Source organism: Callorhinus ursinus, unplaced genomic scaffold (assembly GCF_003265705.2).
Source record: "Callorhinus ursinus isolate GAN/ISIS: 27379988/994484 unplaced genomic scaffold, GSC_fseal_2.0 scaffold2, whole genome shotgun sequence".
NCBI lineage: Eukaryota > Metazoa > Chordata > Mammalia > Carnivora > Otariidae > Callorhinus > Callorhinus ursinus.
Genome location: NW_027397064.1, coordinates 92,665,511 through 92,684,150, shown reverse-complemented (window position 1 = coordinate 92,684,150; position 18,640 = coordinate 92,665,511). Strand labels below are relative to the sequence as shown.

At 45.3% G+C, this 18,640-nt stretch overlaps 1 protein-coding gene across 4 annotated transcripts in view; it reads left to right on the top strand.

Moving 5' to 3' along the window:
• MGAT5 (alpha-1,6-mannosylglycoprotein 6-beta-N-acetylglucosaminyltransferase) overlaps nt 1-18,640 on the top strand; it is a 327,769-nt gene that overhangs the window by 173,454 nt on the left and 135,675 nt on the right. For all 4 annotated transcript variants that reach the window (XM_073884745.1, XM_073884749.1, XM_025857052.2 and 1 more), the window contains 2 exons: nt 12,047-12,123; nt 13,200-13,289. In XM_073884745.1, coding sequence (XP_073740846.1) covers nt 12,047-12,123; nt 13,200-13,289 — 167 coding nt within the window. The remainder of the gene's footprint in view (nt 1-12,046; nt 12,124-13,199; nt 13,290-18,640) is intronic.

The following is an 18,640-nucleotide window of genomic DNA, read 5'->3' as shown; positions in this document are numbered from 1 at the left end:
TACTAGCCTTTTCTATTGAGTAGATGAATAGCATTTCAGGGTGACACAACATTTAAGAATATGTACATGACTCTCAACTTCATAAGCTAAGTATCAGTGTCCAAATTTACATGGTCTCAATACCAGGTATGTTTCCTTTTCACGGGAAGAAAAACCTGCTAAGGCTAGAAGAGATAAAAGGAATTAAGTTATAAGACAGCCTGGTTTGTGAGAGATATCCCTAGCAAGCACGTATCTAGCAAGCATAGCATGTAGGTTTCATGCCAGTGGGCTAATAGATTTCATGCAACTTTGGGTAAATCAAATGAGACCTAAAAATTAAGCAGCCCTCAGCCTTTCTTTAAACTTACACCCAAGAGTTTGATGTACTCGTGGGTGTTCTCCATCTTCTGGGACTTCAGCTTCTTTTTCTGATTTTCAATTTCTTTTTCTAGTACCAAAAACTTAATATCAGGGTGTCATCTTAATTCCAAATTAACTTATCATTTATTTTTCCATGCTAAAATGGAAAAGGGAGGCTATAACCAAGCCACCAAAAAATGAAACAAAACAAAAAAAACCTTGGTTCGGAGAGAGAGTGAAAACAAAAATTTATCTTGATCTCTTAGTAAAAGAATAATCAAAATTTGTTGTTGCCTGTAGATTGGGTGGCCAGTTAGAATCTCTGTTCTTCACCAGCAGCTGCATAAAGGCTTGTGACAGGCGATTCAAAAAAGGGGCATTCTGTGATGTGAAGAGAATACACCTATTTTTACAGTTTGTACAATTAAAATAGTCCGGCCCATTTCCCAGTTATTAACTCTGTATTTTTTCCCTTCTTCAGTTTCAACAAAGAAACACACATAAACACACACACACACACACACACACACACACACACACACAGTATATATTTCTCTAGTTTCCTAACAAAATCCAAACTCCAAGCATCTTTGGCAGTTTGAGAGAAACAGTCAAAAATGTGTGTGCCTGAGTCAACTGTTGTAGAAGAAAAATGGAATCACTTGTAGTTGGAGGGGATGAAGGGAGGGGCCGGTGCTTCACTTCCCAGGAGCAAGCTGCTATTGCTGGAGATCGGTGCATTATGTTTCTTTTCCTCTCCCGGTAAACCTTGTGTGACACGAGGACAAGTTAAGGAAGGCTGTGCCCTACCTTGCTTATTGGAAAAAGAATAGGTGTAAAAATTGCCTTAGGCCCCCAACTTGAGAATTTGATGCAGTTTTGCAAGTATAATCTTGAATTTTTAATGACCGCCACTGACTTCCCAGTATATTTTCTTAAATATAAATTGACAACCGAGGGTGCACCAAAATCTGTCAGCACTGTATCTTATTTTGAAAAATATTATATACAGAAACTTTTTTTTCTGGGAATATGACACCAGGGTAACTCTTTCTTTTTTTTCTTTCTTTTGTTTTTGATATATAAAACTAGCATTCTCCCACTTTAGTGACTGTTATGCCTGTTTATTGTTACTTAAAATGCTGAAGTTTTTTTGCAGAAGAAATGATAGCAGAAATTAAGTATAAACTTACAGAATATGGCATTTACATAGAAATGAATACATGTAGATTTATGCATAAAAAGAACTCATTATCCAAATCATATTGCAAACTCAGTTTTATTTTCTAATCCCAGCGCTATTAGAATATATAGTATATGCTGTAGTGCTGTTTATTTAAAAAGACTTGAATTTTTTCCTTCCATAAATCCAAAGCATTTTAATCACTCGCTGTATCTCACACTCTCCCAAATATTGTGACATAAAATGAATTAGAGACGGGCAACAGAGACACCAAGTTTATACAGACGGTAGGACAAGTGTATAGAACAGATGAATTGCGTGAATGAGAGCGAGTGTGGGATATTTCAGTGTGTTGCAAGCAGTCTGTCTTTCTCATGGCTTTGTCGCCCTCAGCATTCCACATTGGACTTCAAAGGTCGTTTTGACGGTGACACAAAGCCACAGATCAACCCCAGGCTTGGTACCTGGCACAGAAATGGTAACCCAGATGGAGAGGTTTTGCTGACTGTATTTATTGCACGAGGAAACGTAGACTCAGGATTGTTCAGTAACTTGGCCAGGTTGTCAGTGGCAGAGAGATAATCCATGCTCAAGTCTCTTAGACAACCCTTCCAGCCCTGCCCTTTACAGTACAAAATCTTTACTTTCCTTTTCCACCATTTCCCAGGCTGGGGCTGGGTGTGGTCATGTACTTGAAAATACCAGCGCATAGGAGTGGCTCTGTCTTGAAATGTTGAACTGTGCCACCTCCAGGAGCAGGTTACATCATGGTCGAGAGGGCATCCAGCATGGCGGCCATGAGGGAGATGGCATTTTGTGAGAGGAATGATCTACTTTGTGAAGATTAGAGAGGACAGGATGTTATAGCTTTATAACTTTAGAGCCTGATGCGCTGTCCTCTTGGAAATACATGTGAAAATTTACAGTGGATTTACCACTTACTTACAAAATAGGCACCAGTGAAAGTTTAATTAAACGAAAATGGCATTTTCAAGGGCAATTTAAGAAAGACATTGGAAGCTGCTATCAGCGAGAAGAAGGGGTTAAACATGGACGACTGTCTTTAGCGACCTTGTGTTGGAAAATACCTTGAGCTTCCTGACCAGCGAAAGACATATTGAGTCCTTGATGACTTACTTTAGGTATAAACTCTATTCCTGAAGACATTATGCAACAGTATCTTTTTAAAGTGCACATGGTCAAATTTTTATCCTTCAACTGTGGCTGGTGCCCTCTTTTTTTTTTTTTTTTTTTTTTTAAATTTCCCATTTTTCAGCCTGTGGCTTTTCTACTCAGGGACTCTCAGTTACTTTCCCATGCCATTCTCCCCAGCTACACAAGTGTGCACAGCCACCCTCCTGTTTCCTGCAGTGGCAAATTGTGTTCACCTAAGCTGGAATCCATGATTTTGTAGCCTGACGTGCCAGCTTACCTTTCCAACCTGATTTCTTACCCCGAGGCCTCTGCTTTGGCCACCTTGGCCCCCCTGCCCTCTCCCCACCCTCTCGGCTGACTGGTTACGCCTAGCCACTGGGGGGTGGGTTTGCTTTCTCTGTAGAACACTCTGGGAGTTGGAGTATAAGATAAGAAAACAAAACAAAACAAAAAAAACCTGCTTTCCATTTCTGGCCTTTCCTCTTCTCCAGTGTCCCTAGCTTATTTTAACGTTTACTGTCTACTGGGTCCTCAGGGCGGCGGCTGCCCGTTAGCATCACCTGAGGTGAGAGGAGCATGGAAAGGGGCAGTGACTGACCCATTCGCCAGACCATTTAAGTCAGAATCTCAGGAGGGTGGGGTACATTTTTAAAAGCTCCCCAGGTGATTTTAATGTGCAGAGAGGGTCAAGAAGGACTGATTTGTTCTGTGACCTTGGCCAAGTTACTTAATCTCTCTGGGCCTCAGTGTCTTCTTCTGTGAAATGGGGATAACGTGCATTTATTGCATGTGGTTCCTGGGAGGAGGTGTGACATAATGCATGGGAATGAATTACAGAAGGAGCACATAGTTGGTGGTGTGCCTGTGTTGGCTGTTGCTATGCCTGTTCCTCTGTGTGCTTAGCTCTCACATTCCTTCCTAGCTGTCCTTTAAAGCCCGACCGAAATCCCACTTAGCTGCTGATGACTTCAGGAGCAAACAAGGCTGCTGTAAGAACACAGCACACAAGGACAGTGCTCAAAGGAGACAGGATGGTTTCTCTTTCACACGATAACCCACTAGCAAGCAGTGCAGGCCTGCCCCCATGCGGCCCTACCCCCACCCACGGCGGTTCAGGATTCCCGGGCCCCTGTGTTGCTGTGCCATGACATGTCCATCTCCCAGCCCACAGGAAGAGGGTCAGAACTAGAGATTCAGCCAGGCAGAGTGTCCTGAAGTTGGAGACTGCCTGTCGTTTCCTCTCCCGTCTCCTGACCTGGACATAGTCCCACTGAGCTGCAAGAGAGGCTCTAACAGGGTGGCCAGGTGTTCAGCTCAAAATTGGTTGCAGTGGGTATGAAGGGCCATGAGAGCTGGGTGGGTGGCGGATGGGCCGAGAAGTCCAGCTTCTTCCTCTCCTTGCCTGCGCGTCTGAGGGCCATGTTGCTGGAACTTACTCTGTGTTTCACGGTCTGTTAACTACCCTTTCTGGCATGCGAGTATGGAAGCTGGAGTTACATTCTAGACTCCCTCAAGCTAAAGATGGCTTTGTGTTCCTGCATATCCTTCTTAGGGAGGTACTGAAAGCTTTACAGACACTCACGTAGGTACAATATTTTATGGAATGAACCCGTGGCAGCCTTTTTTGTTTTTGTCCGTGTGGTTTCTGGGACAGCTTTATTGAGATACAAGTCATATACCATGCAACTCACCCATTTAAAGTGTACAATTCAGTGGCTTTAAGTATATTCACAGGGTTATGCAGGCACGTCACCACAGTCAATTTTAGAATATTTTTATCACCTCAGAAAGAGAGCCTGTTCATTTTCACTACCCCGCCCCGCCAACCTCCCCTTCCCCCAACCCTAGGCCACCACTCATCTACTTCTCTCTGCATAGATCTGCCTCTTCTAGACATCTCATACCTATGCAACTATAGAGTATGCTGTCTTTTGTGACAGCTTTCTTTCTCTTAGTTTAAAGATTTTAAGGTTCCTCTATGTTTGTAGCATAAACCAATAGGTCATTCCTTTTTATGGCAGAATAATATTCAGTCACATGGGTATGACACATGTTGTCTATCCATTGATTAGTTGAACATTATGGTTTTTCCCCACTTTTGGCTCTTCTGAATAGTGTTACTGTGAACATTTGTATATAAGTTTTTGTGTGGACAGAACATTTTCATTTCTCTTGGTTGTATACCTGGGAGTGAGATTACTGGGTCAGATGGCAACTCTATTTTTAACTTTTGAAGGAACTTCTAGCCTGTTTCCCAAAGTAGCCACACCATTTTAGATTCCCATCTGCAGGGTTTGAGGGTTCTGATGTCTGCACATCCTTGCCAACACTTGTTACTATCTTAGTTTTTGATGATAGCTCTTTCACGGGAGGGGTGATACTGATGTGGTATCCCCCCCGTGGTTTTGATTTGCGTTTCCCTGATGACGGTAAGCTTTCTTCTTCTAGGAATGGCAGGTTTTCTGTCCACTACTCTGCATATGTGCTCCTAGGTGTGTGATAACCACCCTCTCTTCCTTGAACGTTCCTAGAAATCTGATACGCTTATATCAGTAGGAATGCCTGGGGGGTTATCAGAATGGAGGGGTGGGGTGTGTGTGTGTGTGAGACATTCTTATAGACTCTGCCTCTCATACTGAAAATCTTAAAGCTAGGTTCCCTTTTTAATTCTGTTTTACCAAGAAGAGAGAAAACCTTATTAATGCTGACTTAAAAGCTTTATTTGGCAGATAATCCTGCAAAAGAAAAGTGAGAGAGGGTATGACGAAGGGAAACATTAAATAATCCAGGGTTATTTGGCTGTTACTGTGTTTTCATAGTTGTTACGAGTTCATTCTTTTTACATATTGGTTTCATTCTTGAAGAGTACACAGAAGAACTGTACCTTGAACATGATTTTCTCGTTGACTTCCGGTATGCCCATAGTATTTGTACGTGGGCAGTACTGTAGCTCTGGGTGCCTAGCAGGTCTGCGAGGCCCTTGGAGTTGTAGAGAGGCGTGAGAATTTGTCATTCCATCCTTCAGAGTTGACTCTTGAGATTACCTGGGCAGAACATGAAGGTGGTGGTGTGCTTTTTTTTTTTTTTTTGCTTTTTAAGATTTTATTTATTCATTTATTTGCGAGAAAGAGCAAGAGAGAGTCAGGAAGAGCAGGAGAAGGACCGGCAGACCCCCCCGAGCGCGGAGCTGCACGTGGGGTTGGGGCCCACGACCCCGAGATCAGCCCCAGCCAAAATCAAGAGTTGGATGCTCAACCCACTGAGCCACCCAGGCGCCCCAGTGGTGTGCCTTTTCTTACAATGTGGTGGAAATCATCTTGACTAGAGACCAGAGGCCTGGGTGGAATGTGCAGAATGCCTTCTATATGGGAAATACTTAACGAGTTTTCTGTAATCAGTGAATGAAGAGAGCACTTCATTTCTGTAAATCTTGGTTTTATGAATCAGGAAACGTCCACACTTTGCTAATAGGGTTTCAGAAGTCCCTTGCAGCCTTAAAAATTTTTGGTACAATGATTGTATTTCTAGCTTCCTAGGTTAAAAAAAACAAAATAAAAGCAAAATAGAAACAATTCTTTTCACGGTGCCCAGTATCCGTCCCTGGGGGTCTGTGAGGGAGTTGAGCCCATTACCTATTGTTGGTCCCCAGCTCCTTTTGGTGGGCAGAGAGCTTCCTGTTCCTGTGAACCCTGGGACTGGAATGATTCAGTTATAGAAATTAAATCACTTTTTTTTAATAATGCAAATGTAAAGTGGCCCAAAATGAATATTTGCCAAGCTGAGAATGACTGGTAAGGTCATTTTTAATGGGAGATTATATTTCACCGTGGCTGATGTCTGTCCGATTTATTGCTCTTAACTCCTGAAGCCAGGCCAGCTGATGGAAGTGCCGGCAGGAGCCTGGTCCCCAGTCTCCGGGCTGAGCGCAGAGATGGAGTCTGTTCCCGGCTGGCGCGGACCAGCGGGGCCAGTGACGTGCACACGTGGGCGCTCAGCAGGGGCCATCTGATAACGGGGGCTGCATGTTCCTGTCAGGTGTTCCGAGAGAAACACTGCCTTGTCCTACACACAAAATGCGATCACTGGAGACCCTTTATCTTTTGAGAGGAAATATGTGTGGGGTGCCTTTATCCATCTTCTTTATCCATTCATCTGTCGATGGACATCTGAGCTCTTTCCACAGTTTGGCTATTGTGGACATTGCTGCTAGAAACATTGGGATGCATGTGCCCCTTCGGATCCCTAGATCTGTATCTTTGGGATAAATACCCAGTAGTGCAATTGCTCGGTCATAGGGTAGCTCTATTTTCAACTCTTTGAGGAACCTCCATACTGTTTTCCAGAGTAAACCTGTCTTTTTAAATGCCAGTAAGGTACGAACACCGGTAACTCACGTGGGGGGTAGGCCACGTCCCCTCCCTGCATCAGAAATGCCTCTTCTTTCCCTGCTGCATGTTCCTGCCATTTTTCCTTGTGTCGGACGCAAATCCCTGCAGCTCTGTTCCAGAACTCGGCATTCTTGGTGCAGTGATTCTGAGTGAGGTACTTTCTTCTGTGGTACTTTCTCCCCTCTCCGCTTCTCTGGAACTTGGAGCTGTTCACCCCTTTGTTACATTTGTTCATTCATTTGTTGAAAAGAATACTCTGGAGCTGGCATATTGCAGGTGCCGTGTTGGGCACCAGGCCCCAGCGTGGAGGGGGCCATCCTGCCTCGCAGGGGGTCTTGGCTAACATGTGTCTGACTCAGTTGTGTGAGGTCTCTCCTTCGCCTCGCTGCAATACGCTCCACGAGGACACAGACCATGTCTTGTTGCAAGGATCCAGCTTTGACATTTCAGCACACGGCAGGCAGCACATTCTTGGTGACCGTGGGCTGAGTTTGGAGGTGGATGCTGATGATTTTAAAGTTTCTCCTTTCCAAGCTGTAAGATGAGGTAACTGCCTTCCTTTTCAGGAGGGTGCAGTTAACATAAAACGTGATCATGTCTGTTTACCCCTTAGAAAGGCAGGTAATATCTCAGGGGAAGTTATCACCCACCTTCATTTCCTGCTCTGCCTATTTCTGTTCCCATCGTCTCTGAGCTCGTCTGTACCACTGGTGTCTGCCCTCTCTGCCTGCCCTGCTTTCTCCTTCCTTCCTTAGAGGTGGGGGGAGCATGACTAAAAATCTTCTGTGTGTCGGGGCGCTTGGGTGGCTCAGTGGGTTAAGCGTCTGCCTTCAGTTCAGATCATGATCCCAGGGTCCTGGGTTCCAGCCCTGCCTTGGGCTCCCTGCTCAGTGGGGAGTCTGCTTCTCCCTCTGACCCTTCCCCCACCCACGTGCATGAGCATGCTCTCTCTCTCTCAAATAAAATCTTAAAAAAAAAAAAAAGAAAATGCCACTGTCACTCTCAGCATGTCCCTCTTTCAACATGTGTGCATGTACGGGGACGGACCGTCTCCACATGGAGAACTTGACTGCACACTTGGCAGGAACACCCGCTCTGTGTGTGTGCATGAGCTCTCTGTCACTTCTGGTCCTCCTGCACATGTGTTCTTCCTGAGTCATAAGCATCTCTGATCGTAAGAAAAGAGTTTTCTTAGATTAAAGCCAGTATTCTAGCCCCTGCTGCACTGTGTGGGTCCAGGTGACTGATAAAACAACAGGATTTGCACACCAAGGCATTCTGCCCTCTGTAATACCTGGTTGACAATGCCATAGAATCAGTGCAGAGATGAAGTTTTTGGAGAGAGACACAGCGTGGCCGGTTTGGGAGGGTAAGGGATGAAACAGAGTCCTGAACAGCAGGAAGTGCTGAGCGTCTTTGCTTATGTCAACATCTTTTTTCCCCCTTGCCCGTTCACCATTACAAAAACAAAAGACATTGGGAGAATCTCATATCAGGTGAATGGCAGGGAGAAGCTTCTAGTAACATATTGTGGCAGAATCCGGTCTTCTTTTGGAAGGGGCTTAATGTACAGTAAGCTAAGTCTCCCCTGAAAAGCAGTAACATTAACCTTTGTGGGCCTGAAGTTTTGTTTTTTGACTAACCTTAAATTGGAGGCTCTTCTCTAGGTAGCAAAGTCTTCTGTGTGCACAGCCTAATAAAGACATTATTTGCTGAGTTTTCGTCATTGTGATGGAAACAAAATGGGGAGCTGCCTTCTGAGATGTGCTGAAACTCTTCAGAAGGTGGGAGGTGCTGGAGGGTCACGCTCAGTTTACTGGAGGTCAGGTTACTGGTGGTCAGATTCAGGGAGCAGCTCACTCCTCCCTGGGAAGCCTGGTACTTCCTGTGTCCCCCTTTCACAGATCCTTCCTACCCTAGAGCCTTAAGCCATTTCACCCCACTTCTGGGCGTCATTGTATATTCAGACTCATCACTGTGTAACTAAGTGGAGAGAAAATTGGTCCTAAATTAATGGAATTGCAGAGAGAACCCTGTTGGATTAGCTGACAAGCTGCCAGGTGAAAGAGAAGGAAAAACCCCGGTCTAGCGCAGGTCTCGTGCTCAGTCTGGTTCTCCCTGAGCTGAAGAGTTGGTCAGGGGAGGTGGAGCAGGGGGCCATGTGTGTTTATTCAGTCAGCCTGCACTGACTGAGTGCCTGGTGATGGGGCGGGCCCATGTAACCTCCCCACAGCGTCCTCATCCTAGAAGGGGAGATGGCCCATGTGGAGGAAAGAACGGGATTGCTCAAAGCCACAGGAGAGATTTGAGGAGGAAGGTGGCACTAAATCCTAACTACATTCTGGTTTGGCCAAGGAAGAAAGGGTTCGGCCTGTTTCTTACAGAGGTGAACCTTGAACCGGCTCTTTAAAGAGGGGGTGTTAACCAGGTGGACAAAGGGTAGGGGTAGGGGCCAAGGAATGCCTACAGGTATCCTCCAAAAAAAGTCATTTCAGCAGGTCTTTGCAAAAACAAGAATCCTCATTTTGAGACTCTCTTAGCATAGCAAATATGGGGGGGGGCCGGGGGGGGTCTGTGTCTGTTTTTGTAAATAAAGTTTTATTGGAACACAGCCACACCTATTCATTCCCCTATTAAATGGGGTTGCTTTCCTGCTACAACCCAGAGTGGCATAGCTGGGGCAGACACAGTGTGGCCTGCCAAGCCTCAAATATTTACTATCTGTTCCTTCACATAAAAGGTTTGCCAACCCTTGGCATAACGGATTATTGTTCCTTGAAAGTCTTTATGAAAAGGACCCACACTGTCAGTGACCAGACTTTGATGGCAGGACTTCATGGACTTACTGGTTTATTTTACCAGCCAGTGATTTCTCTTCAATCCTCTCTACTGCACCTCCAACTCTGTAGTCTCTAGTTTCCATAATTTCTGGCTCTGAATGTCTGGAACTGTAATAGTGCTTAGAGTGTGCAGAGGAAGGGGGGCATTTCTCCCTAAGCATCCCCTTAAATGTCCCGTTACCCTGACCCCCAGCTGTTTCAGACTCTGCTTACTTTCTTGGAACCTCTGCTGCTTATTTGCTTGGTAAATGTTGCCAAGCAAAATCCGAAACAAAAATAGGATCAGCAGCCATTGAAAAGCATCTCTGTTCTTTGGGGAGGCATCTGTTAGTGGGTTCTGGAGCTCGCTGGCCCGCTTACAAGTGAGAGAGAAGGGGGTTGCTGTAGGGAGATCTACTACCTCAAGCCTGCATTCATTTCAAAACCACGGAGAATGCGTTTCCAAAAGATCTGTGCTTTTGAAATACTGCTTTCCTAGATACAGTGAGTGTAAGTTGTGGGGAACTATATAGCAAATGCCAACTTTTTAAGCACCTACTGTTGTCTGTGGTGAGAGTCCGCTGTTGGGAGTGCCACACTAGCCTTTTTACAAATATTAACTTATTGAGTAAAAGCTGGATGAAACAGAGATGCACTTATTTCAGTTTTACAAGATGGAGAAACAGGGGCTCTGACAAGCTAAGTATCTTCCATGTTAACTACTAAATGACACCGCCTGCAATCCTTGATGAGGATATTGATTTTATGCTCTAGTTATGTGAGTAGCTGGTGGAATGTTCCTGAAAACGCTGAATCAAGAGATGAAGAACCTCTCTGTTTAAGACTGTCAAAAGAACTAATTTTCAAGGACAGGTACAGCTTTTGTTTTAGCCCCAGCAGCTACCAACCTCGTTTAAATACCACTGTCAAATGATACTGTAGTTTGGGATCTAATTTCTCATTAGCACTTTGTATAGAAAACTGTTGGCAGTAAGTAATGGTGACATTTTCCAAGCAGTCTGGAAAATATCGTTGGTCCCCGAAGAGAAGCGTGTAGGTTTAGAGTTGTCCCAGTTTCCAGCTGAAATGATGATTCCTAAACATCAGTCTGATCTTAACCGTTCCCTTCTTAAAAGCATTCAGTGCTCTGCCGTGCCCTTAGCTTAAAGATTAAAGTCTTTTACTAGGGCGCTTGCCAGAGGCCTTTCTGATTTGGGCCCTGCCCAAGCTCCTGTCTGACCACTCAGTACTTCCCACTTTGGCATTCCCCTCGGAGCGTGTCCCTGCTTTTGGAGCCTCCCCAGTTCCTCAGACACCATCTCTAGCTGGCCCCTTCCCCTGATGCACTCCTGCTTCTTAGCTGAGATGTCACTAGATCCAGGAAGCCTTCTTTGAGCCTGGAGACTGGTGTGCGTGCCCTGCCCTTGGTCCGCTCTAACATGATGTCTGTTACACTGCTGTCCAGTGGTTTACATATTTGTCCGTTGTCTACCACTAAACAGTAAGCTTTTTAGTTTCTTTTTAGTTTTGACTCTGTCGTCAAAAGGAATCAGAATCCACTTGAGCTAACTAATAGAAGGGGAGTTGATCCGTGAGGAAATACCTGAAGCAGTAAGGAAATCTCTGCAGAAATTTAAGGACCAGGTCCATAAGGAGCTCTTCCTCGCAGATGTGTCTGGTGGCTTTCTCCTTCTCTGCACACCGGTTCTTTTTGCCTGTCTTTAGCCAGCTGCTCAGTTCAAGCACATGTCCTGAAGCTGCTCCTGACCTCAGTCTGTCTGCGTAGCCTAGCATGGTCCTACCAGCCCTGCTGGTCCTTCCTAATCTCATGGCTCCATTGCCTGGTCTCCATTTGTTTGGATTCTGTTGCCCAATTGCAGATTTCCCAGCAAGCACTGTGGCTGGTGTAGCTCATCCTTTCAGGCGAGGCCACATGCCTCATTGGTCTCTGGCCATTCCGCAGGTGGGCCGTCCTTGGGTCGGGTCCTCGCTGCAGACCAACTGGACCTGCGGCCCGCTGGAGGGGTTCCACCGGTCAGAGCATGGCTCCCAGTATAGACTTCCTTTTTCTGTTTCTTTCCCTGCCCCTTGCTTACAAGGGTGTTAGGTTTGTGTTTCATGAACTTTATGGTATCCTTTGTTCTCTTTCATCTTTACAGATATCATTAATGGAGCTCAAGAAAAATGTGTATTGCCTCCTATGGATGGCTACCCCCACTGTGAGGGGAAAATCAAGGTAAGGCAGAAGTAACTTCTGTTCATTCCCATCATCTTCAGTCTGCACCGATACCCTCTTCCTTCCCCTCCCCTGTCTGTAATCCCCCAGTAACACAGATGGCAAGCAAGCCCTTTAAGGGAGTCATTTCAGGGGTGCCTCAATCCTACCAGTTTGCGGCTGTGGCCATGACAACCCTTGTCTGCTTATGCCAACTCCATGGGGTTAGTCAACAATGGCTCTAACTGGTCAGATTGAAGGAGCGTGGGCCACTTCGGGAGCCTGCTGTGTCTTTGAAGCTGCCTTCCCCTGGCGTTCCCAGCCTCCAGCAGGTGATCCTTCAAGGGCCATTGACAGGGGGCTGCCATTATGTAGGGTCCAGCTTCCCTCTCCCCCAGTCCCCAGGCCCCTGCCATGAGGTCTCCAGATTGTGATTTAAATGTCACATTAGCATTTGCAGCTGAGTAACCAGAGACCCTTGAGACACTCTTTCACTCTGAACATTTTTTTTAAAAAATCCTTTTCGTATGGCCTGCTGGTATGCAGGAGACCACTCCCCTGCTTACCAGTTTTCAGAGGAAAAGTCTTGGTTCCGATGTTTGCTTAGGATGGTGAGACCAAACCCCAGAAGCATTTGCATGGTTCCTGTTTGGGACTCTTGCATGCCTTATACACACCTTGCACGCCTGCATTCATGCTCTCTTGTTCCAGGCCTGGTACTGGAGCTTGTGAAACTGTAGCTCTCTGGGGAGAACTGTAGCTCTCTTGGTTTTGAAGCAAGGGTCCCCTTAGGCAGTTGTTCTTGATGAAAGTACCCTGGCCACTGCCTGTCCTGGGCTTTACTGCCCTGTATGTCTCGCAACCCTCCGTACCCTGAGCACCTCTGCTTAAGGCCCAGCTCAAGCCAGTGTCTCCCTGTGGATCATCTAGGAACTGGGCATCGGTTGTCCTGACCTCAGCTCAGTGACTCTGAGCCCCAGTCTGAGCCACTCACTGCTCCTTGCCCTTCATACCCTTGGCTTCTCTGTCAGCGGATGTGCGGGGCCACCGGTAACGGGCTGCTCATCGATGTCCTTACCTGGCTCTTGTCATTTCAGTGGATGAAAGATATGTGGCGCTCGGATCCCTGCTACGCAGAATACGGAGTGGATGGGTCCACCTGCTCTTTTTTTATTTACCTCAGTGAGGTGAGTCACTTCTCTGGCTCTGGGGTGTGGAAAGGTGTGCTTAGTCAGTTTTGCAGCTGAGCCTGGAATTCGAAAAGTCGAGAAATGTGCACTGTTTTTACTTGGTGGACCTATGCCTCCCTTCTTCCTTATTTTCCCCTGCTCCTAACTAGGATGATTTCTTTTTCCTTGAGGGGAAAAAACAAGCTGATGTAGCTGTTTATATTTTCTTCCCCCGATGGGAAAAAAAAAAAAAAAGTCTAGTAAAATACATGTAACATAAAATTTTCCATCTTTACCATTTAGTGGGAATTAAGTACATTCACGGTGATACACAGCCATCACCAGCATCCATCTCCTGAACAATGCATCTTGCAAACCTGAAACTCTACCCGTTGAACAGTGACTCCCCATTCCTCCCTTCCTCCAGCCCCTGAACACAACCATTCTAATTTGTCTCACTGATTTGGACTACTCTCACTACTCCTGTAATTTACACAGCATTTTCCTGTTTGTGACTGCCTTATTTCAGTTAACGTGACGTACTCAAGATTCATCCATGTTTATAGCATATCAGAATTTCCTTCCCTTTCAAGGCTGAGTAGTATTCCATTGTGTTGTACCGCCTTTTGCTTATCCATTTATCCGTGGATGGATACGTGGGTTACTTCCACCTTGTAACTATTGTGAATAATGCTGCTGTGAACATGGGTGTGCACACAACTCTTTGAGACTCTGCTTTTAGTTCCTTTGGGTGTATATCCAGAAGTGGAATGGCTGAATCATATGGTAATTCTGTTCCTTTTTTTTTTGAGGAACCACCAAACTTCTCCAAAGCGATGGCTCCATTTTACCTTCCTACCAACAATGCATGAGGGTTCTAAGTTTCTCCACATCCTTGTCAATCAACACTTGTTTTCTGTTTTGTCATGTAGCTATGCTAACGGGTGTGCAATGGTATCTGACTGTGGTTTGGTTTGCATTTTCATAATGATCAGTGATGTCGAGCATCTTTTTCATGTGCTTATTGGCTGAGTTAGCTATTTCTTACAAGCTGAGTTACTTACTTTTACCTTTTTTTTTTTTTAAATCTTTTTAGCTGAGCCTTATTTTCGTTTCTACCCTTAAATTCAAATAGCAGTTTTTTTTTTTAAGGGTTGCAGGACATTTTATGGGCCACATGGAATTTACATGTTGCATGCTTCAATGATTTCAGTTTCACCTTGAGGAAAATGGAGGAGGTGGGGCAGAGTTAAGACTGTTTGGGGCAAGAACAGGGGAAGAACTGAGTAGGGAATCAAAAGCCGGCTTCCCCTCCACCCTTGATGGACAAAGGCAGCCCTAGTCCCTTGTGAAATGGGTGCTGGCTAATTTCAGAGGGTATACACTGGGATGTGCTATTGCTGTTTGACCAGTAGTTAATACCAGCTCCCTGGTGCCACCACGCAGGAAAGAGAATGCTTCCATTTTGAGGCTAATGATGTACTTCTGCCGTAATTTTCCGCATGAGACTCAGGCACCTCTCCTCTCTGTCACAGGGGGACAGGGGACAGCTTTTGGGGATGGAGGCCAAACCAGTACTGCCACAGGGCATGTGGCCTTAAATTCTGTGGGGTTTGTCCCTTTCCTTTACCTTTATGTCTCTTTCCCTTTTGAGAGCCACTCAGACTTTTTTTGTTTTATATGGTTGCCCCAGGGCCACCCCATGGCCATCATGAAGAGGCCTCAGAGCTAATGATAGTTAAATTATCTCTTGGAAATTAAAAGCACAGTGAGTTGGGTGTGTGATGCTCCTCATTAGCAGGCTGCTGGCAAATTAATTCTGTCTCATTTATTTGAGTGTTTTTTTGGCTGGGGTAGCCTGTGGCCCACCTTCTCATTTCTTTCTACAGAGGAGTAAGGCCTGGGGCTCTGGGTGAACCTGCGTTCCAATGAGAAGTCAATTAGAAGCACCTTCCCCGCCCCAAGGAAAAGGTTCCTCCTTCAGTTTAATTTTCCAAAAGTTTCCTTCCCCTTTCCATTTGATAGAATTTAGCCAGAGTCCAGCTGTGCTCCCTGATTGACAGACTGGGCTAATTTCACGCCTTCCTAAGACTCTTCATGTTGGGCGTACTGCTGAGGTACAGCTAGAGAATTGCAACCCACTCCAGCCTTCCCTCCGTCTCCCGAGCCAGAGCCGGGAAGGTGTGGGAGAACGGTGCAGATGGGAAGGGGCTGCGATTATCTGTGACCTAGTTCCCTTCCTGTGAAGCTGCCGCCCAGCCCCACGCGCAGTGGAGGAAGGATGTGGCTAAGATGAAAACAGGGAGCCTCTAGTGAGTGCGGGGCAGATGGGGCTGTGGAAGGGTGTGATGGATCACGTGCTCTTAACACTGGGGCCGGCGTGTCTCACTTCAGAACCCGTAACTATTTTTCCTCTCTCCAAGTGTGGAATGGTGCTTTCTTTGCCTTTTCCTCTCTCTCCTCATGCAGAGGATCGGGCTTTTCTTTCTGTTCAGCTGAATTCAGTTCAGTGATCACTTATCGAAAGTCTATCATATTCATAGGATGTCAACAATTGGTAAGAACTCCCATTTTTTGGCACTACGATACGCACTCAGGATGAACCTAATGGAAGAAGAATGGTTGCAGGTAGTGGAGCCAGAACAGGGTGGAGCGAGTTTCCCTGCAGACAGAACTAGGAACTTCTTTTTAATTCAAATCTGAAAATAACCTCGAAACTCTGGCCTTTAAAAAAAAAAAAAATGCATTTTGAGGCGCCTGGGTGGCTCGTCAGTTGAGCGGCTGCCTTTGGCTTGGGTCATGATCCCAGGGTCCTGGGATCAAGCCCCGCATTGGGCTCCCTGCTCAGCAGGGAGTCTGCTTCTCCTTCTTCCTCTGCTTCTCCCCCTGCTTGTGCTGTCTGAAATAAATAAATAAAATATTTTCAAAAATTGCATTTTATCGTATCATCTTAATAGGTACCCTGTAAGAGTTGGAGGAGACTCTCACCACTGTGGTCTCTTGGACGAGAACTACTGCCTTAGAGCCTCATCCCCGAGGTCACACTGTTTTTGATGCTTTCTAAACACTATACTTCTGGACAAGTTACTTACCCTCTTTGTACCTCATGTTCTTCCTTTATAAAATAGTGTTTTTAACTTTGTTTTTTATCTTTTTTTATTTTTTAAAGATTTTATCTATTTATTTGACAGAGAGAGCCAGAGAGCACAAGCAGAGGGAATGGTAGAGGGAGAGGGAGAAGCAGGCTCTGCACTGAGCAGGGAGCCCGATGCGGGGCTCGATCCCAGGACCCTGGGCTCATGACCTGAGCCGAAGGCAGACGCTTAACCATCTGAGCCACCCAGGTGCCCCAACTTTGTTTTTTAAAGGATTCTGCTGTGATGATTCCTGAGTCTATGGGAACGTGCATAGAATAGAGCCGGGCAGATAGATGACACTCAATAAACCCAATTGAGGCCTTTATGGTTTTTGATGATGTCATTACTTGCGGACCGTTAGGGGGCGTTTTTATGTGGGAACTTGGTTTTGTTTTACAATTAGAACCAATTTCTGGTTCTAACTCTAATTTAATTTTAGATCCTTTGATTTCTGGTGATGTAGAAATGCAGCTGTTACCCTTAACTTATTTTTTCTGCATATCATGCTCGTGTTTGCATTGGAACTTGGAGCTGGCTGTCTGGAGCAGCAGTGTGCCCCTTGCCACCATTAATTTGAAATGACCAGAGGTGGTTTTTAAAGCCAATTAATTCTGTACTAGAATTTTTTTTTAATCCTGGATAGCATCTGTGTCTCTATAGTGCTGTTTTTGGTCTAGGTTTTTGTTTTGCTTTGTTTTCCCTCTTGCTTTTCCTTGAAACCTTCCTCCTTTTGATACTTGATTTAAACTGCGTATCCTACGCCAGGTTTGTCTTGCCACTGGGAAAACAATGAAGAGAGACCTCTTCATTTGATTTGTTTACTTGATCAACAGACGTACCAGTCACTTTTATTCTTCTCTAAATCTTCATCGAAGAGCCAGTTCTGGTTTCCATTTAAGTTTAACCTCAGGACTTTGACAGAAACGAACAAACAAGCAAAAAAAGCCACAAAGTAACTATGGTCACCAGTGGAATCCAGGCACTGAGATTTAGCCCAGTCCTGGGGGATGGCCCTCAGCTTTCATTTTTCTTTCCTTCAGTTGTTCTCAGTGTGCCAACTTCCACTGCATTACAGGGCTATGGACTTGTGCTTGTACCCTCACCAACTCGATATTCTACACGTCTTTCTTGGTAAAACCCAGATAGAGCAGCCTGCAGTATTTCCCCTTATGTTATACCTGAGGATGCTTGCAATGTGTCTGATGCTGGATCCAGGACTGCATATGGTGTGAGTCCAGGCATTGCCCTTGTTGGGTGGAAGACAGTAAGAGAAAAATGACACAGTATTGAGCCCCACTGTATGCCAGGCACCTCAAATACACAATCTCATTTACTGCCCCCCCCAACCCCAACCATGAGTAATAGCCAAATCAGAGCAGCTCAGAGAGGCTAAGTGCTTCCATGCTTCTGCACTTTGCATTACTGTTGCCCCTTCATGTCAAAGAAAGACTGAACTCGGGTAAGTAAGTGATTTATTGGCTTTAACTCTGCATTCAGTTCTGTGCTCCAAACCTATTTTGTTTGAAATACAGCTCTAATTTAGCTAGTTTGCATTAATGAATCTTCATGGCCAGTTTTCGAATACTCAACATTTTGATACCCTGCCCTTCAAAAAGAGAAACAACACTGATTCTCCTGAGGACGTACCTCACGAAAGCCAGGTGCTCAGCCTTTCCAGGTGGTGGGAGTGAATGAATGATTCATTAGGCAGCCTAGCATTTCCAGATCATCGGGCAGTTTATGTTTTTGCGAGCCATGTAACTACTCCTGTTATAGAGACAAGGCTCTATAAAGTAATTACTCTGTCATTGTTTCAGGTATATTAACTTAGCCCTCTGCAGAGCCTTTTACCGCTAACAGATTTTATGAAACTTAGAATGAATTTCTTTACCCCTGTTGCTATTACACTGGTAGATGGAGCTGATACAGCTAACACCCACACATTTTTATCTCTTTACACAATTATTCTAGACTTCTTAATTTGTTTGTGCTGTTCTTTTTAAACACTTCTGTTGCTGTTACACGTATAGTTGCTCGAAAATAAGCAAATTGCCCAGCGATCGATGGCCGGAGCTTAGGATATATACAAGCTGTTGCTTCAGATGCCAATTTGGGCTGGGCGAACCAGTGTGCGTGCTTATGTGCGTATGTGTGAGACTCCCTCATGAAGGAACAAAGGAAGCAATTTCATGCCTTCCTCATCAATCTGTGTCTTATATTTCAGGAACAACA